Source organism: Tachysurus fulvidraco, chromosome 1, assembly GCF_022655615.1.
Source record: "Tachysurus fulvidraco isolate hzauxx_2018 chromosome 1, HZAU_PFXX_2.0, whole genome shotgun sequence".
NCBI classification, from domain to species: Eukaryota; Metazoa; Chordata; class Actinopteri; order Siluriformes; family Bagridae; genus Tachysurus; species Tachysurus fulvidraco.
In genome coordinates, this window is record NC_062518.1 from 29,379,002 (window position 1) to 29,406,731 (window position 27,730).

The window sequence follows — 27,730 nt, forward strand, 5'->3', positions numbered from 1 at the left end:
GTGGTATTATAATGATAATTGATGATATTATAATTATAAGAGAGCACAATTAAATGCTACAAATTATTTTCTTCATTTTGTGTCATCATTTGTCGTCATTTTGCTTCAGGTATTTCCTCAATTATTTGTTAATTATTTGCTTTCTATCTGTCCTGTTAAGATAAATTGGGTCTGCAATAAGAACCTTCAGAATAATAACTAAATAACCTGAAGGTTTTAATGCCTTAAGAGAGAATGTGAGAGCACTAACATGCAACTCTCCTTACAAACAAGCGAATCTGACAGCTCTGACTACATGTGTGTGTGTGTGTGTGTGTGTGTGTGTGTGTGTGTGTGTGTGTGTGTGTGTGTGTGTGTGTGTGTGTGTAAATATATGTTATATATATGTCAAATTTTGTTAGTTTGTGATGCGACATCAAGTCTTCAAGAATTAAATGCAAGAAATCAAAATGAATCAAAGAAAAGATGGAAAAATCAACAGGAAAGGAAAATAATTACAAAGATGGAAACTACACAAGATCACAAGCAAGTCTAGTGTGATTTCACCTCTAGTGTTTATTAGACACACAAAATCAACATGATCTACAGCAGAGGCAGAGTGACCTGCACTTCAATATATATAATGTGGCAGCTGATGGATAAAAACTCCGACCTCGGCTGCTTTACACTACAAGAGGCTCGGTGAACAGTAGTAACAGTCAGCTCCAGACTTATTGGCATTCTTCATGAGAATTATGTACATATAATAAAGTATACCTACAGCACTGCTAAATATTTGTTCCCTTTTATTTTCCCCCATATTTACCTAACAGCTGCTCATTTGTCAGTTACAGTTTTAATCAAGTGGCATAAAAAAGGTCTGTGGAACATTTTGTTCCAATACGTTTGGTCGTAGAAAGCTAGCTAGCCGATACTTTAGGGTACATGTAAGTTACATGCATTTTACACGCAAAGATTTTCAGTCAGTAATATATGTAGTAAAAGGAATTATCTACATTTTCCAGTTTAGATACAATCTCCTGTGGGCTACTTATATATATATTTGTTGAATATTTGTTCACCCTTGAGAGTATTCATGTCAGGTGACAAATTCATGTCAGGTGAAAACGTGATTACAGGAAATACCTAATTAATATTAACATTTCAAATATATCTGTATTTTTTAATAAAGAAAAATGTTGTGTTTTTTTTGGGGGGGGGGTGTCATGTTACAAGAGGAATAAAAAAATTTAAGAATCTTTTTGGGGTGGTTACATCAATAAATCACACCATCCTTTTTACTAGCCTATAATAGCAAGTAACACATAGACGATTTTTTTCTCAAGCAAAAAATAATACGTAGTTTTCTTCTACCCAAAATCATTCTCATTAAAACGTTTTAACTAGTATCTTCTTACAGGTGAGTAGAAATGATTGGTGCCTTTAAATATTATTACTAAAAAACACAAACAAATGAATGATTTTGTATCTCTGACTATTCCCTAGTGATTTATAGCACCACGCATTTTGATCAGGAACAGTATTATACATTAGAATTACAACTTGGCTGTATAGGACACAACATATCAATACATCAAAGTTTTGCAATGGCTGACTGCAATCTGCATTTAAACTATATTTTGTTCAAGCTTGGAATATTCTAGAAGAAGGAATGTTTGTGATCAATGTTCAGAGCCTCATTACAGGACACCCAGTGACAAAAAAATAGTGTAATAATACTGCTGTAATCAATGCTCTAAAGTCTCTGTGCATGTTTAAGCTCAAAATGTCTAATTGATTTGACGATATTTCATATAGTCATTTTTGCTTGTTCTCATGAAGGATTACCAACAGTTCTAGAGTTGACTATTAAGCCTTCGCTGGTCAACACTTAGCTCTTCAGCTTCTTTGAATTACAGCTTAGGAGAATGAATAGAAAGTGACAAACACTGCTGATGAATCATTAGTCACTCTCTACAAGATGATTAAAAAAAAAGGGTAAAGTAACATGATTAAAACACCAAGATTCACCACACATAAGTGAAATGTATAAAAAAAACAAAAACTAATAACCCCAGCATCTATGGCATGTCGTACGTTTGTAATACAATAGTGAAAAAATTTGGTATTAACAGAGTATAGCAAGTAAACATAAATCTACATTTCAGGAAAATAGGTATAAAAACGCTTTTTTCCCTACATTGATATGTTCTAGAAAGTCCTGTGTTGTTTTGTAGAAAAACCCACCAGCATAGCTGAGAGGTGTTCTATAACACCATAAAGTGCATCTAAAGCTGTCAAATGTCAGTTCTATCTGACCTTCATATTTACAATCTGAGGCATAAAGTTTATTCATGTACAAACATCAGCCACCACAAACATACACTCACTACACACACTATAGAACACACTGCTAGTCATCCGGGAGAAATACCTGAGCTGGGGTTTCTGTGGACAGACGGCGGCGGAGCTGGAGGAGCGACATTGTCATCTTGAGGGGGCGGGCAGGTTGGCAAAGGGGGCAATAGAGTAGAGTTAGGGCTGCTAATGTCTCCCTCACCCACCAGGGTGAGGTCACACAGTCCCTCTCCATCCTGCCCTGGGGGGCCTTGTGGACGAAGGATGGGGGAGAGGGGAGGGGAAAATGCGTCTGTTTCGTCTCCAGAGTTGGGGTTGTGTCCATTGGAGGTAATGGATGGGGGCTCACTGGAATTGTGAACATGTTTTTGGGAGGTGGGAGTGGAACAGGAGGGAGGTGCACTGGGCTCAGGCTTCAGACGCAGAAAGTCGGGCAGCACCAAGTCCTCCTTTCTCAGCAGGCCTCTCTGATCATCAGCACGGCTGCTCTGAGCACGACTCAGCAGCTCAAAGAACTCTGCCAGTGAAAATAATCAGAGAACGAAACAAAGAACGAGTGAATCAAGTGAACACAACAGTGGGAGATCTAGAGAAATCAAAGATTGGATGGTATTAATCATTAAAGTTATAGCAATTTAGGTAAAATAACAAATCTGACAAAAATAGTAGTAGGGCTGCCACAGTACTAATCCTTATCTGCCACAGTACTAATCCTTATCTGCCACAGTACTAACCCTCGGTGAACAATGATACTGCTCATTTGGGAAAAGGACAAAGCAACTTTTAGAAAAATGTTCTGAATGTTTATGAAATATTTCTTTTTTTCCTCTTCTTTCAATTCAATTCCATTTAGCCTAAATGTCTCTTTTAACCTTGGCGCTAGGATATCACAAAGCAGCTTTACTGAAATATATAAATTCAGAATATTAATATCAAATTTACAAATCTATCAGTTTATCTCTCATGGGTATGAATGATCATTTCACTGAAAGTTGAAGTTTCCGCAAGAAGCAGTAGGAGCACATTATAGGAGGTTACTCAAAATATTTTAACTTCAGTCAGCATTTCACTCAGCCTTCATGTTTTAAATAATTCAAATGATGTAAATGATAACATTCAATAAACAGGAAAGCATCTTTTCAGACTTATCTACTGTAATCTACCTCATTGGTCAATGATTTATTAGGAAAATTTTACTGGGGCTGTAAAAGCTGTAAATATAAATATAAGCTGTAAACCATACTACGAACAAAACAACAGTACAATATTAAAACAACTAACAGAGATAACAGAATGTCAGTCGCATCCGTTACTCACGTCGGCAGTCTGACGGAACAGAAAATCTAACAATGTGATCTAATCGCTCTTATCTTAACCTCTGATCACTCGCACTGTTTCTCGCGCCTCAGATCTACCAGCACTGCTCGACTGTTCCAACTATTTCTCAGGGTAAGAGGTAGATATACAGCAAGACTCTTTTATGTTCTGGCACCAAGGTGGTGGAATGAACTTCACCTAGATGTCCAAACACAGACATTTGCTATCTTCAAACGACAAGTGGGGACCTGCCTCTATCTGAAATACTTGAACTAGCACTTTTCAATTGCAATTTAGCAATTGTATATTATTTAAAACAAGAACAAAACAAATCAAAACCCTGAATAGAGGCTTATGGTATCCTAAGTCTGTAACCTAGATACAGTGTTAATGTATTCATCGATAGAGACTTTAAAACACTGTTGTACATCGCTCTGGATAAGGAGGTCTGACAAATGCCATAAATGTATATGTAGATGATCAATAAACACTAAATAAAACGTAAGACGTAAAACAGTCACGTAAAGAGACTGAGAGATTCAAAAGAGATTCAAGTCACCTTCAGCATCATCTAGGTGAATCTTCTTGCCTTTCTTTTTCTGGGGTGTCTCAGCGATTGGGGGTTTATCTTCTCCCTCCCCTTTCACAGGTTTCTCTGATGGTCTGTGATCTCCCTGACCATGCAGTAATGACAGTATTAATAATTTAGAGATTTGTTGGTACACAGACACTTAGGCACAAGAACATTTTTGAAACTCCATGAAAATAATGATGAAGGCTTCACAGAAATCTGCAGTTCACTTCATACAGTTTGTAATGAGAATATTTGGCTGGTCAGTTGTTCTGGGTATCTGGTAATATCAGACAATCAGTTATTCTTGAGATTTTGACTGCTATACTTGTTTCTGTTTTGCAGGTGATACCTGACATACAGCATATACCTATACATACAGTCTATTACATAATATGTTCCTACATTTTTGTTCAGTTGTAGCACCAACACATCTGTATCATAATAATAAGGTAACAATCAGCCGAGTCAAATGTGCCATTTGGTGGAATTTGACAAATACATCGCTGTGATGAATGTTTGAGAAAATAAATGTAATGAATAAAACAATAACACACCAGATATGTTAAAAAAAAAAGTTAAGTAAAGTACCCATAGTTTTAAGATTATAATTTCAGCTGTGAATGGAAAGGGAGGTCTTTTCTTTTAAATGTATTACTGTTTTATTAAAAATGTACCTACAAGCAGAATATGATCTCTGGATATACTGTACGCACACACACACACACACACACACACACACACACACACACACACACACACACACACACACACACACACACACACACACACACACACAAAACCCAAAGCCACAAGTACTAGAAAAGAAGAGAAATCTGTTCCGTCTTACTTGTGTTGACTGCCCCCTGCTGGTCAGTGTTGTTCCCTGCGTTTTGGAGGGAATCGTCTTAGACTTGTCTGTTTCAAGATGAAAACAATGCATGAGTTATTTTTCAAAGCAAGACCTATTTTAGTGATGACCTTGAATTGACTAAGACAGAACTTTATCAGTAAGAGCAATATGATGTAGGTTCAACTCCCCTATGTTAGTAGCGCACAAAACTTTATGTGTGTACAGAAGTGTGCCTTTGACCTCTCTCCTGTTACTTGAAGGACACACACTACTGACATACTGACATACTCGGTCAGAGAGCATTGTATCACAACTGCATCAGAGCGAATGTGTGTAAGTGTACAAGCAGGTGTGCTTCGATGCATACCATTTGAAGTGCTTGGTTCAGAGCGCTCTAGGACAACTCGCAAGCCGTCAAGGTTTGATATGGGCAGTCCTAAATCAAGAGGCTCAGTCTCTCCGCTCTGTAAAACAACGAGAGTTTTATATTTAGTACTTAGCTACTTTATTAAATGTCATAAATCGCTTACAAGTCCTACGCTGACAGAAAATAATGCTATTGTCCATAGAGGTAAATAAGCGCAGGACTTTCTCACACACACACACACACACACACACACACACACACACACACACACACACACACACACACACACACACACACACACACACACACACACACACACACACACACACAGAGAACAATCTATTATCAGAACAATCATTCAGAACAGTGCAGATCTCTGAGAAGTTGTGCCCTCTATCTGACACCGCTTCTGATACTTTATGTGGCAAATCAGACTCTAAACAAGCACTTTGAAGTACATTTGGAAACCATCGAGCTCCACCCTTGCTTCACCACAGATGTGGTGGCACAAATGCATGTTGCCATGGCAAAGTGACTTACTATTCTAGCCACCAGGTCGTTAAGGCGCAGGCCGTACTTGGCAACCACAGGCCGCAGCACCTCAGCAACGGGTTTGGTCGGCTTGGCTTTCAAGCCAACAGATCTGTTAATAGGCACCAGGTCCAATCTAAAAATAGAAGACAGAAAAGAAATATTTATAGTCTGCATTCACTGTAGACATGAACTTGTTTGATACAGCTTCTTATGCATTATGCACTTCAGATAAACAGGAGGTAAAAATATTTCTGGAAAGTGACTGTTGTTTTTGGAAGGCTGGGTTACAGCCAACTGTAATAACTGAGGTCTGTTTTTATATATTGTAATAATGGGGCAATGTTAGAAGACTTTTCTGTGTAGCCTTTCATTCATTTGCATTTACAGTATTTGGAACACAAAAATACAGTACAAGTACTACAAAAGACCCCCCTAATTTCTCTCCGCATATTGGTCTTGCCAATTCCCACCCACTAGTGAACTGTCCCCACATCACATGACAGCTACCAACCGTGGAACATGGGGGCAAACACGTGCTTCTTCCAAGATGTGTGAAAACAACCTCTGCATCTTTTTAAACTACTGTTCATTCAGCATCACAGGGTAGCATAACACACTCAAAGGAATGCAATATCTACCCTCTTCCACATAATACACCTATCCTGATTGGCTAGTTTCACTGTGACTGACAGAAGAGAGTATACTGTCCCTTCCAGTTTTACTCTCTAGCCTCCCAGCAACACATAGCTGTGCCTTGTCTTCACAGCCATCTTGGGAAAAGAATTCACCTAACGAGGTAAATGCTTTATTGTTTTTTTCAAACTAGTGCTCAAGTGAAAATGTAGGTCTTGAAAACATCCACTGACCCAGTTGTTTCGACAGCCATTTACAGAAGTATAGAATTTACCTGAAAAGAGTACGCTTCTCCATTCTTAGGTCTCTTGAACTGAGAGTCATACTGTCTTGGTCCAACACAAGTGGCTGTAAAGAAATGGACAAATAAGAGCATAAGAAAAGCACAACAGTGCAAATATAATAACACAGCTAAATATGGAGTGCGTGAAAGCAGCTAGTCTAAAACGGGAAGCAATAAAAAGGAGTCCTATACAACTACCTTCTCTCCTCCAACAAGAAAGAGATCGACGGCAGCCATGTTGATGTTTTGTTTCTGGCAGAGCTCCAGCAGCACTTGTCTGATGGACGCACCCTGTTTCAGACACACACAGCAGCTGGAGCCATCCGGGAGTGCTACTGTGCATGACTTACTCTGCCCTATTTTATCCCTCTCCCATGTGGAGCTCCTCTGCTTAAACCAACACAGACACACAAACAAACATACACACAAATCTTGTTAACTAAACTTGATTACCAAAATAAAGCCACACTGTGGACTACATGCAATACAATCTTGTGGCACTTTAATACCTTAATTACAGGATACAGGATTTACAGTTAACTCAATATTTAAATTTATGTCATTACTGTGGATTTGCCACTTATTATGTTAAAGAAATTGATATTATTATTGTCTATTTTACAGTTTTGGGTTCTGATTCCCAGTGCTATACTGGCATAGGAATTGACCCGATGACCTGGACCATTTTTAAAGATTTTATAATAAATTATATGATAACAAAGGTTGACATAAAAGACCCATACAAGAGACTCATTCATATACATATGCAGTATTACCAGTAACATTTTAAGTAGCTGTTGATTTCATACTGGCCAATTTTACCTCATTTCTCAATGTGGAGCAGGGTGCATTGAACTCCTGACTGGCACCAGAAGACAAAGATCCCTGAGACTCCCTCCGCCCATTACTGTCTACAAATACACAAAACAGCCGATCGGCAATACAAATGTTTGTAGTACTTAAATATTTCTATATATATTGCAGTAAACTGTAATGAGAATACTTTGAAACTGTATTGTGTATACATCAACACAGCACAATCCACAACTAAACTTGTATCCTGGTTGTGCAAAGATCATAAAGATTAGTAAATTAGATGATTACTCACTATAATTGAAATCTGTTATTTCTCGTTTCTTTGGACCTTTACCAAAGCTCCTGTTTCTGTACCAGGAGAAAATGCCGTTTCTCCTGTCGGGGTCATCTCTTAGGTCATCACTCGACCTGCCTGTTCTAGGCTTCCGAGTGTCCTGTAATAATCGCAAAACACAAGAAAATAAATATAGCAACTCTAGGAATACAATTTAATGTAATTAGAGTTAAATAAAGCTACAGTGTGTAGGATGTGTACTTAAAAAAAATAAAATGGAAAAAAGATTCTATAATATGATGTTAATCTTGAGTCGCTCTAACAATCGTGTAGTAGTAATTAACAGTCTGTGCCCTGTTTGGGGTGGTGGATTGGATTGGAAGAAGCTAGAGCACTAAAACCGGCTGCTTTGTGGTTAATTGATAAATATTGGTGTGTTTTCTTTACTTCTTAACATTTGTTCTGTTTTTTCATTTGCTGCTTTGCTTCAGCTCCTCTGTTAATGTTAGCCAGCTGGTAGCTAAAGATGTCTGCTTTGTACCAGGCAAGTTAAGTTAGCAATAAAAACTATGGTGATATTATTCTCAAAGAAAATCTATAAACCCAAGAAAAGGTTGAAAATAATACATCTAAATAATATGCTAGTACATATTTGCTGTTAGCTTTTTACTCGTCCTGTTTATAGAATGTGTTGAATGAGGCATGGGAAGCAGCATTAAAATCTATTTGAATGTCTGCTACTTGCAGCCACATTTACATCAGTATAAGTCACGTTGTGGCGAGGGACACGACACAATACCTTGTGGAAAGATTTCTTCCGTGTGTAGCTCTCCATAGCATTTCCAAATGCCATTCCCATAAGCAATAACAAATAATTATTAATTATGCTCCAAATATTAAACAAGAGCCAGTGCCATGAGTCAAATAAGAGCCAAAGTGTTCCATGGAAAGATTCCCTTTACCTTTTTTGGAGTGGAGAACGTGGAGCGCTCTGAGATAAAGCTGTGCTTAGAGGGGGCGGGGCTACAGGGCACATGGTAGGGGTCAGGGAGAGGTCGACCCTCCACTTCAGCCAACATACACTCTTGATACAGTGAGGACTTCAGAAACCGAGCATAGCTGTCAAACTTCATGAGGTTAAAAATCTACAGAGGCAAACAGAAGGAGGTTTCATGATCGAGTTAATTTTTTCGAACTGCATTAGATTGTGTGTACGTAGACATATTCAAGCTCACCTGTAGCTGTGGCTGTTTGAACATATCGGGCCTTGGTGCTGTGAGAACATCATCTGCAAGTTGAGCCTGACTATCAATGTTCACAGGGGTAGTAGCCTTACTGGAGAGGAAGCTATTGTAGATCTCCCTGGCTTTCTGAGAAAGCTGTGGACAAGAATGAAACAGCACCACAGCGATCAAAATATGGAAAAAAAATGAGTAATGGACAAATACACTACAAAATGTTATCAGTTTCAACCACACCATCGTACAATTTCTGACAGTGTGTTATGAATTTTACTTTCTGTTTTAAGAAGAAAGATAAGCACCATGATGAAGGTATATGTGATCTATTGCATCTGAACAAATCCAACCATCACACTAGTCTTGTCCACACTTGAATAGTATAGTATCTCTCTCTGAGTGCTGTTACAACAAATACTGAAGATCCTTCCTGAAGAATCTGCTGAAATGTGACTGGATTTAACATTGACAGACTGTACAGCCGTATGCTAACATTTTTACAAACATTTAAAAAATTTCTGAAAATATTTTGAAAATTCTGCAAATGTTAATGCAAGTTAATGGTAATAGTAAGTCAGTAGTGAGTAACATCCCATTTGGCTGATCTCACAGCTTGCAAATGTGCTTTGTATCCAGCAAGGAGTCCTGCTTCTAGTCCTGAGATATTCTTGGTTCTTTCATGCACACCATGTTTAAGATTTACCTGTGTATTTTCAATGGACCACGAAGACCAGTCCAAAAGCTTAAGCTTGCATTTCTTCCTGAGGTTCATAGTGGATTTTGGGGTATATTTTGGATCACTATGTTATTGTGAAAGCCAATTTCTTTTCAGCTTCAGTTTCTTGTCTGGCTCTGTCCCATTTGCTTCCAAAGTTTCCTGTGCCAGTAGCTCCCACACAACCCCAAAGCATACTTGATTTTAAAATAATAGCTTGCTCCACCTTCCTTTTCTTTGTTTTCAAATTTACGCAAAATGTACTGCTAGGAAAAGCTAAATCTGTCCTTTCATTAAGCATGCACTTTAATTACATATACTTTAATAAAAATATCGATGGCTTGCCTGTAGGAGAGGTGGGTGTGTGCCTTTATTTTCCCTTTAGCCCCAACCCCCTCAAAATGACACACAGGGACTAATCAACATATGAGACCTGTCCTGGAAGGACAGGAAATAAACAAGTTTTTTTTTGTTTGTTTTTTTTTTTTTTTGTGAAAAATCCTGTCATGATTTGATGTTTTTATGAGAATAGAAGGATAGACAGCAAGCTGAAATCAACTGTCATTCCTTAACTTACCTGCTTCTTGTCATGTTCAGGAACCTGGCTGAAAAATTCACAGGCCTGCCAGAATAAAATGTTTTCTTCACTGAACTCCTTTTTCAGAAACTCCTGCAGGAGTAAAGAAAGAAATATAAAGAAAAACAAACAAAGAAACAAACAAAAAAAAGCATATCTGCTGCAAATAAAAGAAGAAAGACTGAGGTTTTTCAAACTGTCTGATGTTGGTTAGATCATGTCTGGTGCTACTTACAGAGAAGTAACGCACACCAACAGGGTCCTGCAGTAAGCGTTCAAAGGAGACAGCCCATGCTGCTACACGACGGTCTGAGAGAGCATGATGGGTGGTGACACTGGGCAGGCTGCTGTTACTTTCCAAACTGTTAATGCTTCCAAAGCCATGTCGCTCTATACTACCTCTCTCTATGCACAGCAGAATAAAACAATCAGAGGCCATATTCGTTAAAAAAAGAACAAAAAAACAGGATTCTTTACTAAACGTGCTTTTGGTCCATAATGAACCAACAAACAAAACAGTAAACAGTTTCTTTCTTTATCAGTTAGTTAAGATCGTAATTATGAACAGTTACGTGTCAACAATATATTTACAACAATGTGTAACATGACTAACAATATGTACACCAATGTTTAACATGACTAACAATATGTACAACAATGTGTAACATGACTAACAAATTGCTCATGAATGTACTCGTAAATAATTACACAAATCTACCCATTTGTAAAGTGTTTTAAAGGAGCTCCGGCAGAGCTTTTCAGAAATGGCATTGTAATGACCTCTGAATTACTCAGCCATACTTCTCATCCACTGAGGTCTTAATATTTTGTCTTTTTGCTTAAAACTCTTGACAACATAACTGACATGAGAGAGACATTTGAGAAACCAGATGGAGCAGACGTTTTAAATTCAAACAAAGGGCAATTTTAGAAAAATAGCAAAGCTATGACGACACAACTCTACTAAGAAGCCTCAAATGACAGCTTCTTGCATAACAAATAGGCTACAGTTAAGAGAAATGTTTGCAATTGAAAATAAATACTCACCACCATCTGATGCTGCTGTCTGAAAGAAAACAAAGAAAGACATGAATGAGAAACAGTCATCGTAACTCTCAGAGGAAAGATGAGAAGAAAGCTCCGGGTGAGATGAAGAAAGAGAGGAGAGACTGGAAATCCCAACACTTGAGGGATTTCCTCCTGATATCACAGCAACCTTCCTCATTCTGACTGGATGAGTGTGAATGTGTGTGTGAGCTATATTTTACAAAGACAATAACACACTGGCCTTTTAGAGTAGCTCTGGATGGGTGACTATACACACAGCTGTTCACACCTCTGGTTTGGGTACCACCCACACATATGCTTACACACACTGCAGCAAATGACCCGACCCAGGCCAGGCAAACACACACGCATATAGACACACAATGTCCGTTACCAATGTTTGTATTTTAAACAAAAGTATTTACTCAAGCACATTTAAAGCAATAAAACGTCTCATTTTAGAGGAGCGGTATTAACAGTGGGTGTGTATTTGTGATTTTTGCTGTTATGGGATCAAGGAATAGTGACATTGAGAAAGTGAGATAGATAGATAGATAGATAGATAGATAGATAGATAGATAGATAGATAGATAGATAGATAGATAGATAGATAGATAGATAGATAGATAGATAGATAGATAGATAGATAGATAGATAGATAGATAGATAGATAGATAGATAGACCTCTTGTGATGCTCTGTTTCTGCTTTTTCAAATCCTCTACATTCTATCAAATAGGTAGGGGTGTGTGTGTGTTTATGGGTGTTGCCACACAAATGGGAGAGACAACACACACACTGTTTATTCAGTGGGAGGAAGTGAAGCGGTGAGGCATGGCTTAAAATCTTCAAAGACAGAGAACATAAATGTAGCAGGGATGAATGACTAGAAGAAATTCAAAAACTAAAGAGAAGCAATGTCTAATGACACGAGGCCTAATGAATGAGATTTAAATGACAACCCGACAGACATGTTTAGCAAGATTAGCAAACTGATACTACTGCAGTAGACATAACTTTTTAGTAGACATTTGTATGTGTTTGTTGTCTGGGAGTTTGAAATAACTGTTTATACGGCAAACACACTTTGTCAGAAAAGTCCCATAACTGAAGTTCCAGTCTTCAGACTTTCATTCTCACTGTTTGTTAGCGTAACATCAGCTCATCAACAGTCTCAAGGCTACATTCCTATCCCAGCTGGGTGCCTTTTGCAAAGCTGAGATCACGGAGAACATTAAGGATACTTAAGATAGTGTGGGGGTTTTCATATGGTAATGAAAGTTTTTTACTGGAGAATTGGCATCACATCACAGCTGGTCAGGTGACAAAATGCATGCTTGGCTTGCATACCTTTACTCTAAACGACAATTTAACGAGGAACTACAACAGCTGGATTTTATATATCATATAAACTGGATGGAAAGAAAAAATAAAACTTGCATGAGGACACAGTTGTCATTACATTTCAAGAACAGACCCCGCTAATGGCCATAATCACTGGTATACAAACTGGTAAATTAAAACTGGTTCTTAAAAATATTGTCTCATTAAGATTCAAAACAGTAAAATAAAAAAAATTAAAAGAAGCATTCAGGGAAACATGTATACTAACTTAACTTAAAAAACATGTATGTTACTTAAATGCCTAACCACACCTGAAACCAACATCACAACTTCAGTCAAATTCACTCATGCATCTCTAATAATCAATTTATCCTGGTCAGTGTCAGTGGTTCTGGAATAATTACACATATTAGGAATACTGGGAATGAGGCAGGAATATGGGATCTGTACACCTTGGATAGGGTACTAGTCAATTGCAGGGTAGACCATGCACACACTTTCACAAGACTTTCACAACTAGCAGAATTTTGAGAACATGCAAAACTTCACACAGACAGTAACCCGACCTCAAAGACCCTAGAGCTGTGCACCATCCATTGCACCATGGTTCTGCATGTTATATATACATGACACATTTCTCTTCAATTTATGTGTAAACTAGAATAAAATTTGTAAAATTTAAGTAGGTATGTTTTTTCCATATATTAATGTGATGCAGTTGCAAAAAGAAGATTGGATTTTGAAAATAATTTGCTGAACATTTTTACATGATTATTGACTAATGACATACAATGTATAGTAAATGCCTGGTAAAAAAAATTGGTAAAATGGCTATTGAACTTGCAAAGATAAATCACGAGTCAGACCTTTTTCCAGCCTCAGTGTGAAATATCCACATATGAAAATGGAGTGAAAACCAGTCCTAAAGGTAAAGCTCTTCTGCAGATACCTGAAGTATTTGTAGATATTCATGTTTCCCTCGGTTCTGGCTGCAATAAGCAGCCCTAACATGCTGCACTGTGGGTTTGATGTTCTTTTAATGAAATGCTGTTTTACAACAAACATACATTTTGGAATTACGACATTATTATACCTTTTGGAATAAATCTCATCAGACCATAACACATTTTGCAACATGATTTGAAGTGAATTATTTGAGTTTGGAAGTTTTTTTAAAGGGCATCCTACCCCATAGACCAGATATGAGACGAATTTGAGAGATTGTTGTCACATGCAGAGTGTAATCAGCATGTGGCAGCTTCCCTGGTTAGTAAATTGGTAGAAGGACATGCTGTTCTTGGTGATGTCACTGTGCTGCTCCATTTTCGCTATTTGATGACAATGACTTATACACTGTTTCAAGGTTTATCTAATTTGGAAATTCTTTCATACCCCTCTACTGTTAAGGCTCTGGGTTGTTGATCGGAGGATCGGTGTTCAAGCCCCAGCACTGCCAAGCTGCCACTATTGGGCCCTTAAGCAACAACACTCTCTGCTCCAGGGGTGCTGTATCATGGCTTACTCTGCACTCTGGCCCTTAACCTTCAAAGTTGGGATATGTGAAGAAATGATTTTGCTGTGCTGTAACAAAAATAAAGGCTTCTTCTGATCATCATATTTCAAGTGAGATAGCATGCATGCTTTGAAAGCTTTTTATGGACCATGACAAAACCAAAACATTGGGGATGTGGCAGCCTAGTGAGTAAGACATTGGATTACTGATCGGAAGGTCATGTGTTCAAATCCCAGGTCCACCAAGCTGCCACTGCTGGGCCCCTGATCAAGGCCCTTAACTCTCAGTTGTATAAAATTGGAATAAAATGTAAGTCACTCTGGATAATGCTGTTTGCTAAATGTCATAAATAAAAATGCTGAAAGGTAGATGTGGAGAAAATCCTACACAAACAGCTAAGCTTCATTTGGTGTTAATCAGAATCATGTCATTGTAGGATCATGTCATTGTCAACAGCTGTAGGATAATTACTTCTGAACATGAAAATCTTTCTGAACACAGCCACATCGCCAGTTCTCAAAGGAAGACTAACTCTTAAAGTTAAAATACATATTTTAATGCATTCTATCTTATTAGCTGCTTAGAATTAAAACTGACAACTTGGTGCTTTACTGTTAAATTATGCCGGTCTGGTTTGAGCTATCTGTGGTGGAACTTTTCTTTCTCTGGTTATTTGCACAAAAGCATACAAACATTGTCAAATAACAAAACATATATATATATATATATATATATATATATATAGAATAAGCTGATTATTGTGCTAAAGCATGAAAATGTCGTTGATGCAATTTAGAATTAGGATTTATCAATGTTTACATGCTAATCTGATGACTAGCATGCATGTCAATTATTTCACTGATTTGAAAAGTTATTGCACTTCTGGGAATTCTTGCCAAGTTTTTTTGCAGACAGTTCCACAATAATCTTAACAGAGCAATGTTGGTCAATAAAACCACCATTATCCATATTCTGTCTGGAGCTCTAGTTATTAAACATAATTAAAAACGACTAAGTCCGTAACTATAAATTTACAGCCTCTTGTACGATGTCTGTTTTGAACACGGCTTAGTCCAAGAATGCTTTTGAGCAAATCCTATAGAGCAGAGATGCAGACAGACTCCAAAACCCACAAGGTTTCATGAGGCGGCACCAAAAGCATGAACGAGCTTTAGGACGTAGGGTTTGCCAATACTCATGCACTACACAAAACATGTCCATACAAAGTTAGAAAGTAACAAAATGAGGTGCCGTATTTGTGGAAAGAAGTATTTATTTAATGTGTTTAAACTTTACTAACTTTACTAGCAAGATTCATGCTTTAAGTATGTTATATCTTCATCTTGAATGCAGGGAGATACAGCAAGCAACATTTTTCTAGCTAAGCTTCCTAGCCAAATAACTGGTATAGTGCTGGCCAAGCCACTCCAGTTCCAAAGGGAACCAGACTCAGCTCCAAAGTGGCCCCTTTTGTGGTTCAGATGGAGGGAGGGAGCAAGACAGGAGGCTGGTAATGGGAAACAGAGGTAGGGAAAGAGTCAGCATGCTGGAGGAAAACAGTCAGCTTGGACATGATCATCGCTTGCAGAAGAAGTAGCACGGCAATTGGTGCCACCACCCAAGAATCCTCAAATGGAAGAATCTTACGGTAACAAGTCATTTTAGACCACAGACATTGTAGCCACTAATGATGCACGTTCCAGTCTTTGCAGGTTAAATATATCCTGGAGTACCACTAGGAAGTATGTTATTATACAGGAAAAGGGTTTTACCAGGAGCAGAAGACAGTTACCACACTCAATGGCAGGGTTGAAATGTGGGCCTATATTCAGTTTGAGATGTAAAAGCAGACGTGTTTCAGACAACCCATGAGGAATAACCAACAACTCTGACTCAGTCAGGGGAAGCAAAAAAAAATAAAAAATCAAAGGCAAATTTGGTGAATATCTGGCTTTGGATCGTCATTATTTAAAAACTTAAAAGCAGCATCATTTGAATTGGTCTGCTGAGAACTGCCACAACAAAAGCTTCAGAAAGAATCTGATGTTCATCCTGTCTCATAAAACCCACATGAAAGCTTGTCTATTCCTTTGTACGCAGTTCAGCCCAAAGCTGCTTTTTTGCTTCCCATCCACGTAAGAATGTCACGGTTATGCTGAGAGCTAAACACTTTCTTCTTTCTTACATATCATTGCTGCCTGGAGACTCAAGCAATCCTGTTCCTCTTAGGTGATATCAACACACACCTGTCAGAGTCATTTCCTTTTCCAAGGACTGCTCACACCTTTGGCAACACTCCACAAACAGATTGCAACACACCTAGGCTATATGTGTGGCATTACACTGGTGTAGCTATGTGAATTTTTTGCAACAATATGAGATCCAATCCCTTATTTTCAACGGTAATAGTTTAAATGTATGTTTGGGTTTAAGAACACACAGTTGTATAGCTCATCATCAATGCTATACATGTCTCCAAATTTATTACAAAATTTTATAAATCTTTCTGACACTTTGTTAACAAGATCCAGCAGTAATCATTCTGACAGTTGAAAAAAAAAAGCCCATACAAAAACGTAGAATGCTGTTTGTACTGTCTAAATGTAAAATGACTTTACAAGAGACAAGCACCAGATCTAAACAAAATGTCTTGGCATGTCCTAGCATGTTTAAGCTGGATGGATCACAGAGAGCAATAGCCACAAGAAAACAGTGCGTAAGGTGAAGAGACAGCTTCCATGAGCCCAGCGGTAGAGGCAAAGCGAAGCGTGAAGTACCTCTTTTGTTGAAATCCTGCTGAGCAGACGCTAAGCTCCCCACCACAGCTGCTTCGTGTGGGAGGAAGGAACGGAGAAAGGAGTGAGGCGTCTAATGAGTTGAACAGCTGATCTAACAAACTCACGCCAAGGATAGAAGAGTAGGATCCAAGTCAGAAATAGGATAGAAAACAATACAAGAGAAAGCTTACCAATATGCGTTGATATGCTCCTCGGAAGGAAAATAAACGCTTTCTAAAATGTATCTTGGAGTCATTCATGGTTTGTTAAGATTTGTCATCAGACAGAATGTGTATACACATGTGCCTGTGTGAGCACACCTTATGATTCCCTTCCCAAGATGGGACACACAGACATGATGAGCCATGTCTAAACAAGTTTACTCAGCCCCCAAAAATATGACGCTGCTGTAGCTACGCTGTAATTTGAGACATTTCCAACATTTTAGATTGTATAAAATTGAGCAAGAGAACAAATCAAAACAACTTCTGTTCTCACAGACTTGTCCAACTCAGCTACACACTGGCCTTACATGGAGGTGTGTGTAGTGTGCATGATGCAGGTTAAATTTAGTTTCTTTGTATTTGTGTTAGTGTGGTTCCTTTTTGGGTGGGCCATAACCAGGGAAATCCAGAAGAGAATGGTTACATTAGTGTGTTTTCTCTTCTTTAGACAAAATCCAAACAGAGCTGTATTTGTAGATTTAATGGTGGGAAATGTGTTTTCTCCTGTTGCTACAACAGCATGTCCTTTCTACTTTAGGAAAACTTTGAAAATAATATATATATATATTTTTGTGTATGTGCAATCATGCATTTGCCTTTTGTTTCTATTTATTTTGCTGTTAATTCTCTGTAACACCTCTAAGAGCATGTGTGTATGTGCTTCCAGCTATCGGAAGAAAATCACTTCCACTCACATCATTCACTACCCGAAAGAAGCCACCATTTGCAAATTACCCTGTCATATACACAACATTGTGTGTGTGCTACTGCACACGTATGAATGTTTGTGTCTGGTGTGTGACTTGAGACCATATGAACCTTGAACTTCTTTTGGCGACTCAGAAACAGCCAGTGATTGAAGCAAACTACATTCGAGGGACTAAAGTAAGTCTCTCCTTCTTATCTCTAGCAGAAAACAAACTGCCTGAAAATAACATCAGAGACCTCAGAGGAGACTTCCTCTGCATTTGCTGGAGAGAGACGCAAGAGACAGATAAGAGCGAGAGAGAAATGACACAGCGTGTCGCTCCTGATACTGTTATATGACTAGAGCAAATCATGAAACCTTGGCCTCTTTCACAGTTTAAGATGCAGAAACAAGTGCGAGATTTCTTCACCATATACAGAGAATGGTAGAAGATATCATGATTAGAAATAGATGGAACTTATGCTGGAGACAGTAGAGATGTTAATTGTCTTTGTCTTTCAAATCTCCACTTTGTAAACTAGTTATAACAGTAAAGAATAAAAACTGACCCGAAATGCATGATCCAGTGAATAATATCGCATAGGCCTTATTCTTATTTCATTTATAGTGATTAAGTAAGAAAATGTCACTCTCGTGTCACGTTCCTCATAGATAACATTTAAACATATTAATTATATATATATAACGCTACATTGAAAATAGCAGCATATGCAAAATTTAGGTTTAAATAAGATGTCTTTCATACCAGACGTTGTTAATGGGAAATTAAATAAGCCTGTGAGATTGAATGCGTTGGTTTACTTTTTCTTCATCTTCTTCTTTTTTTTTAACACTCTTCCATAAACACAGTACTTAGGTGACGTAATCCATAGCAACTAAAAATTTAAAAAACTTCCAAAAGCACCCATCATCCCATAATTGCTGGAAGAGTTTAAACAATGGTTAAAATAGAAGCTGTAAAAAAAAAAAAAAAAAAAATCATCCCTGTACTCACCATTTTCCAAAACAAAATTACGCCTGTGTGATGGGGGAGTGGTGCCTGACCTCAGCCGAGACAATTACCTTCCAGTGAAACGGCTATTTTGGATCACAAAACTATCATTGCATCTCTTACCTATTTTCTCTATCATAAAACATGCAAGAAAAATAACATGCGTTGTCTGATAAACAACAACCTCCAGGTAAAAGAGAGAATTCTCTACAGATAAATCATACATCATAAACTTCAAGAGAAAGCCACGGCTACAGGCATCACTGAGCCTGGTCATGTCTCAACTCATAGTTAGAATAGGTTCTTTCATTCTCCAGATACTTCATACTGACACTGAGCTTTAAATGTAACCTTGCAAACTGGAGTCACATAAAAAGGTGAGGCTTTATAATATGACTCTGGCTTTGCTTCATCATTGACAGTATATTTTCAAAATTGTCCTAGATCCAGACAAAGGTTGTAGGTTAAGAGCAAATATCATTAATGATGTTTTTCATATGTTTGCCAAATACAAGTCGTATAGCAGTCCCTATAAGACTTGAAAGGTTTTTGTGATTGTTGTGGCTTGATTCATTTTTTACTTGAATTCTAAAAACATGATTCTTCTTTTAATCTCCTGTTTTAATCAGTGTAAAGACACATGAAATTCTATGATAAATATGCTCATGTTTGACACGCATGAATCATGCTGTAATGGCGTCGCACAATGTGTCATGGCCCAAATCTTCTGTAAATTTGCAGTAATTCTGAAAAGGTTATTCTGAATATTGCGGAATGTTTGTTAGATTTTGCGTTCATCATTCACTGATATATATGTCTTTATAAATACCATCAGATTTTGAAGAGTCTGCTCTTTCAGGTTATCTGTTAGCAGTGACAGCGACGGTCGTTAATCCCACTTCTGCTACAGAATTCTCAAATCTGAAGAAGTGAATTTATTTCTTTTGACCAGCAGCTCTGACAGTATCTCCAGGCTTAATCAATGGTTCTACTTTGTCGTTATTTAAGTAAAAATCATAAGCATAGATATTGTGGAGCTTTTTCTTAGGAGGTGCTTATTTAACATTTCTGGAAAGAGTCTCAAATTACTAAATAATAAGAGAAATATACCAATTCAGCATGTGCAGGTATAATCCACTGTAATTATTGTATATATAACTATAGAATTATATTTTTTTATCACTTAAAAAGCCATTAAAAATAAGGCTACTTTAACTAGCTGAGTATCTGCTGTAGATATTTGGTGTTTGCGTATAGCACAGTGGCACAATGTACATTTTAAGATTTTTTTAAAGATATATAAATATATAAATTATATATAAATATATATATTTTTTTAAAGATATATATATATATATAAGATATATAGATATCTTTTTAGCTCCTATAAATCTTTTAAAAGAAGAATTTGGAATTTTAAAAGAATTTATAATATAGGGGTCATACGCAGTAAGTAACCCACCGTTCCTCCATTGCAGGGTGAGTGAAAGGGATGAGAGCAGCTCTCGTTTCCCCTGGAGGCAGTGCATCAGTCATCATCTGAGCTTCAGCCATGACCCCACCCAACCACACTTTCAAAAGTTTTCTCTCCAGCTTTACTGAACCAGTGGGCTTTCTAACTGAAACCTGATGCTCATAATTACACATGGCAGAATCCTTTCTTGACAAAAATAACTCCCTTTGACGACGCATGGGCACTAAACCAACTGGTTTCAACACTTCAATGAAGGATATGTGTAAAAATAACAAGCTGTGCTGGGATTATAGAATAGAAAATATATCTTCTCTGCAACATGGAAAAAGATTCTTCTATGTTGCTTGCTCTGGTCTCTATACCTGATGTAACCCTACTGCAACTCTATTAAACGCTTTTAAATATAAAGTCTCTTTTTTAAAGTCTCTAGTACAAATACTGCTAGTCCAACATGGCTCCTCTGACTGCGAAAGGAAGGCAATAAGTAGGTCTTTTGGGAAAAAACGTCACTAATAGCTTCCCATTCCCGGGTTAGTGCACTTCAAAGAGTAAGAACATGCAAATACTTCCAAAGCGATAGCAGCACAGCCAGTGATCACACTTATACACATATAGAGAGGAAAGTGCTGTTGCTTTTTTTTTTTTTTTAAATTTTCCCTTAACCACCGAAGGAATTATAGAAGCTCCGGATACCACAGGAAACAAAAAAGAGGCTTTCTTTGCATTACAATGAAAAGACTGTGAATGCAACAACTGATACGTGAAGTTCATTTACGGCTTTTCATTACAGTATTGTGAATTGTGAAAAAGTGAATTTTAAAGAGATGAAAAGTTTCTGTTAAAACAATGGAATATGGACAGAAGGGAAGAATGAAAACCACAGCTTTCTCTTATTTTACATATTTGTGCATAAATGTATTTATTATGTGTACACTGGATCAAAAAGTCTGAGACCACATTGTAAATCCTAATTTTATTATTTACACTGTTTATGTCCCAATTTAAACGTAAGGAACTTTGTGATATTGACCACGTTGACTGTTTTGTACAAACTGTCAGATTTTCCTCCTGTCTAATCTCCTCTTCTAAAGCATGTTTTCAGATGACACTCAGATGGATTTGATTTAAAATGGATGTTTCAGATGACACTCTGAAATTTACGTAGATTTTCCAAGGTTCTACTTTTCACGCAAATTGTTGACATTAATTTGCAATGACAAATATTGGATTCCATAAAAAAACAATGCAGAATTTGCACTAGTGCTCTCAGACCACACTGTTTATATCACATGCTTAAATTATACATCGGATGAGGTTATATATGGTGTCGACGTATATATGTTCACGCTGTTCAAATGGCCATGCTGAATATAAATAAAAATAACCCATGAAGCTTGTGAAATGAGGATGATGAATATTGGGTTTTCACTCAATTGCACAAAAGCATATCATTTTGCTCTTCTTAAATCAGATTTTTTTTAATCCAGAGCTACTATTAAAATAGCAGCTGGGCTTCATCGTAGTTAAGGGTTACCAGTTCAGGGTCAAGTAGAATACACCAGGAAGTCCAATCGTCCACAATGCAACTGCTAGTCTTCAGTACTAGATAGAGTGTCATTCAAGTACAGAAATAATTGTCAACTCAAAACTCTGTAAGCAACAGTTCTAGAGAGATAGAAGTTTCCTTTGGTTCCTTGCGTGTGAACGCAGTCTGATGACTAATCAGACACCTTAGTCAAAGCCCAAATGGCTGCCTGTTTACATTTCCCTCAAAGTGTGTTTGTTGTAGACAGTGAGGCAGATGGAAATGTAAATTCTGCACATAGCGGTGAGTTACTCCAGCATCTCATTCCAGAGCAAGATTTTGACTAGTAAAACAGCTCATGAATCCAAATACAACATTTTAGTTTTTAGTAGTGTCACAAAAAAAAAAAACCTGTTTACTAAAGTCGTAAACATTAAAATTCCAATACAAGGCCACACAAGGTCTTTAAAGCACAACACTGAAACTTTAAAAAGGAGAGAGAACTTTTTAAGAAAAAAAGATGCACTAAGATAGCAGAGATAAAAATGGCACTTACTGTTGGAGCATGGAAAGTTAAAGGTGGCTCCATGTGTATGTATGTGTGTGTATCCTTAGTGCTTCTTCAGACACCCAGCATAAATAAACATGTCCATTCTGCTACATGCTCAGAGAATAAAGTTGAAGAGGTTTTCCTTGCATCTAAAAAAGCTCTCCCTCTCCCTTACTCTCTCACTCACCCTAATGCTCCCTCCCTCTTTCCAAGCTCACTCTTTTCATTCTTTTCAGTCAGTCGCTCTACTTCGGCGTACTTTCTCCTCCCACTGTAAGAAAAACCTCTCTCCCTCAGGTCAGTGCTAAAGTGTTTGTCACACTGATTTAGGAGGAAACAAGAGAGATGACTTTGGCATTATACCCACAAACACACATGACCTGTCATGTAACACCCTCTTGCTCATGTATGTGAAATCAAACACTTTTGTACCATGTATTTAACAGAAGACAACAAGCCAATCTCTGACACTGTATTACTTAGAAAGTGTTCAGATTCCCCAAATGCCCTTGTAATAACATGCTAACAAAAGGCAGGACTGGTCAAATCCTCCCAACCTTGATTATCCAGGGTGTGTTCTACTTGATGTAGAGATTATTTTCAGGTCACTTATTGTTCCAGTCTGGTGACTTTTGTTTAACAGTATGTCAGGTGTGGAAGTCCACCACATAAATATAACCACAAGCAGACACATGTGTGGACAAGCCGCCTCACAAGCTGCATAGAACACTAATTTGACCACAGATAAACATGTTCTTCAAGGTTGGTTGGCTCAGTTTTAATCCTGTCAAACTCCTGCTGAAGGATAACTGGCTGAAGGCAGTCACATGGTTGAATTAAAAAAAATTGACACTAGAAATTCATTCACAGATTAGGACAAAGATGCAACATACCAAAATTTCAGCACAAAGCAAATTTGCGGTTCCCAGGAAACATTTATTTGAATTGTACCACATTCCCTATTGTTTACCACTCTTCAAGAATCCAGTCTTAAAGTTTTTTATGACTCGTTCAAATCTGTGCGGCCGATTATGAGTCACAGCTACATTTACAGATTAAACACTGTATTCTACAAGAAAAGGTTAGCGCCCCTCAGTGGCCAGTCTCACAAGTAGTTCACAAAAAATGCCTTGTATATATATATTGTGCAAATTAGCTAGAATTCCATGTGGGTGGTATTAAATAGTCCAAATTGCTTTCAGCAAGGAATCAGAGGGAAAACAATAGACGTTTATCTGTACATCTCATAGCTCTTGAGATATGGAGCAAAAAGCAAATCAGTGTATGCTGTAGCTACACCAACAGATGTGATCAGATTTCTGTTCTTGTAAAACAATTCACTGCAATCAAGAGTTTATTTACTCAAAGTGGCTGAAAGTGATTATTAAACTTATTTAAGTCATTATTTGGGCCACTTTAGTTTAGCATGAAATTGCAGTGTAAACTGCTGGAATAAGGTGGAGAGTCAGCGAGTTTGATTTTATCTGGCAATCCAACAAATACCATGCTTACAAGACACATTTTCCAGTTTGTGCAAGTTTCATTTAGTCTTTTTCTTTGTCTCTCTCTCTTTCTTTCTCTTCCAAAGATGCTTTTATCCTGGTGAACACCAGTGTGATGTTCTCATAACCACACTTTCCAGCTCGTCTGACCACCAGAAGGGCATTAGGTCCATGAAACAGCCGTGTCCCATTCCAGGAAAACTCTTACTGCTCTCAGATTTCACACTTGGAAAAATGACAAAACCTTTTCCACTTTAACCCTCACGCATTTGGCTATTTCGTGAAATCGGCTCAGAAAAATACACAGAAGTATGACCTATATAGAATTTATATAATATAGCAAATCAAGGTTTGAAGTAGTATTGGACTTTTGCTGTGAAAATTAATTTTGGTCAGAAAGCATACGTACACACATACCTCCGCATATCTACACAAAACTCTATGCCTGTAGCAAAAACTCAAATCTTTTAATGTATACAGTCATGTCCAAACAGCTTAGACCATCAGGGACAAACAGTTATTTAGGGGGCTCATATAAAAATAAAAATAAATAGAATTTAGGCTTTAGAATGTTAAAGATGTAAAACAAAAAAAATAAAAAAATTAATAATTATTTTATATTCAAGAATCTGCAATATTTCTAGCTCACTATTTAAGGGTAAGCAAATTTGTCACATTGACCATGTTGACCAACTTTTATTTATAAAAGGTCATTTTTTTCTTACCTCCTAATCTCTTCTCTTAAAGAATGTGATCAGATGACGCTAAGGTGGATTGGATCTAAAACATATCATATGGTTTTACACAATCTTGTGGGGTTTATACAGTACAGCTTCAGTGCACAGTGTCAGTAAAGCATAAATGAGGACAATTGGACCCCATTGTACAGGATATGTGATTAGAAAGATCTTACTCCCTTATTACAAGAATAATAAGCCCATATTTTGTATGCTTGGTCTCTCAGTTTGTCTCATTATTCTGTCTATCTGAAGAAGACTTTCAATAATATTAAGTCATAAACCAGCTGCTTGTTTATCTCTCTAAAAACCCAGCAGTGTTGCATACCCAAGACCTCAGTTTGAGAAGCTGCGGAAACTGAATTGTTTGTGTTTTGTGGGTGAGGATCCTAATGACATTACAGTGGTGGAATGGCGTGCCATGTGTGAAATTGTAATTGTTCTCCATCTCTGGAACATTACAAAGAGAAAAAAACAAACAAAAAAAAAACAGTCCTTCTCCAACTCTGTGACTATGATCCAACGACCACAGACAATACACATGGGCATGTTTTCAATCTATAATAGAAGGACAAAAAGAGTCACTTGTCTAATAACATCAGCTTCTCTGTAGGATGTAAAAAGGAAATTCTTTGTTGAAGACCTTAGTGTTCCCACGCTATTATCTTTTGCTCAGCAGTTTAAAATAACAGCCTGATTGTGGTCAGCACTTTAACACGAAAACCACATCCTATAGCTTAAGTGTCTGGGATTGTGGATCTCATATGGCAACTGGTTAAGGTTCAGGAAAGACTGATGATCCAAATAACTCCCAATGACTCCCAATGAAATAACTCCAAATAACTCCCAATGAAATAACAATGAAAGAAATCATAATGACAAAATGAAATGACAAAAAAAAAATTTCTGTACACAAGACTCATTATCACTTTGCCTTTGGAAAACCATACCTCAAGGTCATCGAGTGAACGAGCCAGACTAAGTCTGTTGCTGCGTGCTGATGTTTGCCGAAGAGATGAGCGTCCTCTTGTGAGACCCCAAAATCTGTAGCCCTGAGAAAATAGAGAAAACAACTGATATGACATATCAACATTTTATATTATATTATATATTTATCTAAGAGGGCTAGGAAAATGAATGAATGAATGAATGAATGAATGAATAGATAAATAAATAAATAAATAAATAAATAGGGGGGGGGGTTATATCAAGTTTGAAATGTTTCCTGATTTTAAAAAAATGCATTCAACTTTTTACTTACATATTTCTTTCATTAAATCAAGATTCAGCCTTTTGTGTTTATTTTTAAATACACTTATTGTATTTCAGGTTATTCTAATTTGCAATAGACCACAAAAATAATGGGCTTAATACAGAGAACAGAAAAATCAAAGTAAAGCACCTAATAGAGTTCAGGTTCATTATTTATGTTCAGACTGTTATTTATGTGTGAGAGCAAGACAGGACACATACTACATGCTGTAGTAAATGTTTTTGAAGATTATGATTTGTGCTTTAAGGCTACACCAGTTTATATTTGATTAAGCATGCACATTTTTCTTATTAAATCTTTGGTGAAGAGTGAAATGTTAGAAATTGCTTTCTTTTACTGGACCAGTCTAGATCCAGGCACATGTACCACACCACATGTTTATGTTTTACAGCTAATACTAATAATCTAATACTAGCACAGTCTAGTCTTTTCTATATAGGCTTAACAAGATCACTTTCCGACTGCCTCTTCCTTCTAAAGAATTTATTTATAGTGCCATTTGCAGACTGAAATAAGATTACAAGTTTCTTTATCTAATTCATGCATCCAGTAATGTCTTCAGTGAACATTTTATTCCAGTAGCGATGAACCTGGCAGTGAAATAGATACCACTCCTTTAAAGGGCACTTTTTTGTTGTTTTTGTTTTAATATAAAATTTTAATTATTTTTTTAAATATAAAATCAGAAATTTCAGCGGTCTAACGGAAAAAAAAACTGTTTTGTGGTCAGGACAAACATTAACCCGACTCATCCGCCTGCATTGTTTATCCTCAAATGGTTCTAAGACTTTGTGGCTAATCAAAAACAGTTATCTGATGAACATATGTTTGACTGGAATGACAATGATATCACACATACCACACAAGCCTGTAATTTCCTTTCCATCTGAACATTGGGCTCCCTCGAAACAGATGCGAGCACTATAGTTAACTGAGTTAATCTTGTCATGGCTTTAGCTTTAAACTAAAAATATGCCTTCCTACAGAAATATTACAAAACAGCATTAAGCAGAAGTCACGAAGCAATATCAAATTTCTGGTCCTAATTCATCACTATCGATGCTTCAGCTGAAATCAAATTAAAGTGGTCCAACACGGTTAAAATAGTGTGTGTGTGTGTGTGTGTGTGTGGGGGGGGGGGGCTTTTTACAATGTGAACAATTACATTTCATAGCACATAATCAAACTAATGCACAAACCGTGAGTAATTAAGACTGAAGACTGAAGTCACTTAGACTTAACACAATGCTTATCCATCCCTGCATAGAGAAATTAGGTGACTGTTGCCAGGTGACTCTCTTGAATCTAAACCAAGCTTAACTGCTTTCCCACTGATCTGTCTGGCATAATCAGGTTGGACTTCACTAATCAACACAACAGCTCCATCTGCTGTGCCCCAACCATGTCGCTCCATCTGTTCTACGGATCATGATTTAGTGTGCAAATTAGTCTACGACATAAGAGACTGCTAGCCTCATAACAAAGACATAGCTATGAATTAGTGTTAGGTTTTAACCTGCATTTTACTGCTTGGATTGAAGTGTATTATT

At 37.3% G+C, this 27,730-nt stretch overlaps 1 protein-coding gene across 5 annotated transcripts in view; it reads right to left on the reverse strand.

The window, feature by feature from the left end:
- rgs12a (regulator of G protein signaling 12a) overlaps positions 1-27,730 on the reverse strand; it is a 31,493-nt gene that overhangs the window by 995 nt on the left and 2,768 nt on the right. For 3 of the 5 annotated variants that reach the window (XM_047820112.1, XM_027169339.2, XM_047820117.1), the window contains 15 exons: positions 25,858-25,959; positions 11,563-11,581; positions 10,751-10,920; positions 10,516-10,608; positions 9,221-9,364; positions 8,948-9,130; positions 8,004-8,145; positions 7,718-7,806; positions 7,094-7,285; positions 6,887-6,960; positions 5,986-6,112; positions 5,446-5,542; positions 5,076-5,143; positions 4,214-4,328; positions 2,414-2,854 (listed from right to left, as the gene is read on the reverse strand). In XM_047820112.1, the coding sequence (XP_047676068.1) occupies positions 2,414-2,854; positions 4,214-4,328; positions 5,076-5,143; positions 5,446-5,542; positions 5,986-6,112; positions 6,887-6,960; positions 7,094-7,285; positions 7,718-7,806; positions 8,004-8,145; positions 8,948-9,130; positions 9,221-9,364; positions 10,516-10,608; positions 10,751-10,920; positions 11,563-11,581; positions 25,858-25,959 (2,056 nt within the window). Of the gene's footprint in view, positions 1-2,413; positions 2,855-4,213; positions 4,329-5,075; positions 5,144-5,445; positions 5,543-5,985; positions 6,113-6,886; positions 6,961-7,093; positions 7,286-7,717; positions 7,807-8,003; positions 8,146-8,947; positions 9,131-9,220; positions 9,365-10,515; positions 10,609-10,750; positions 10,921-11,562; positions 11,582-22,674; positions 22,860-25,857; positions 25,960-27,730 lie in introns of those variants that run through there. The other 2 variants (XM_047820104.1, XM_047820122.1) reach the window with 2 other exon arrangements.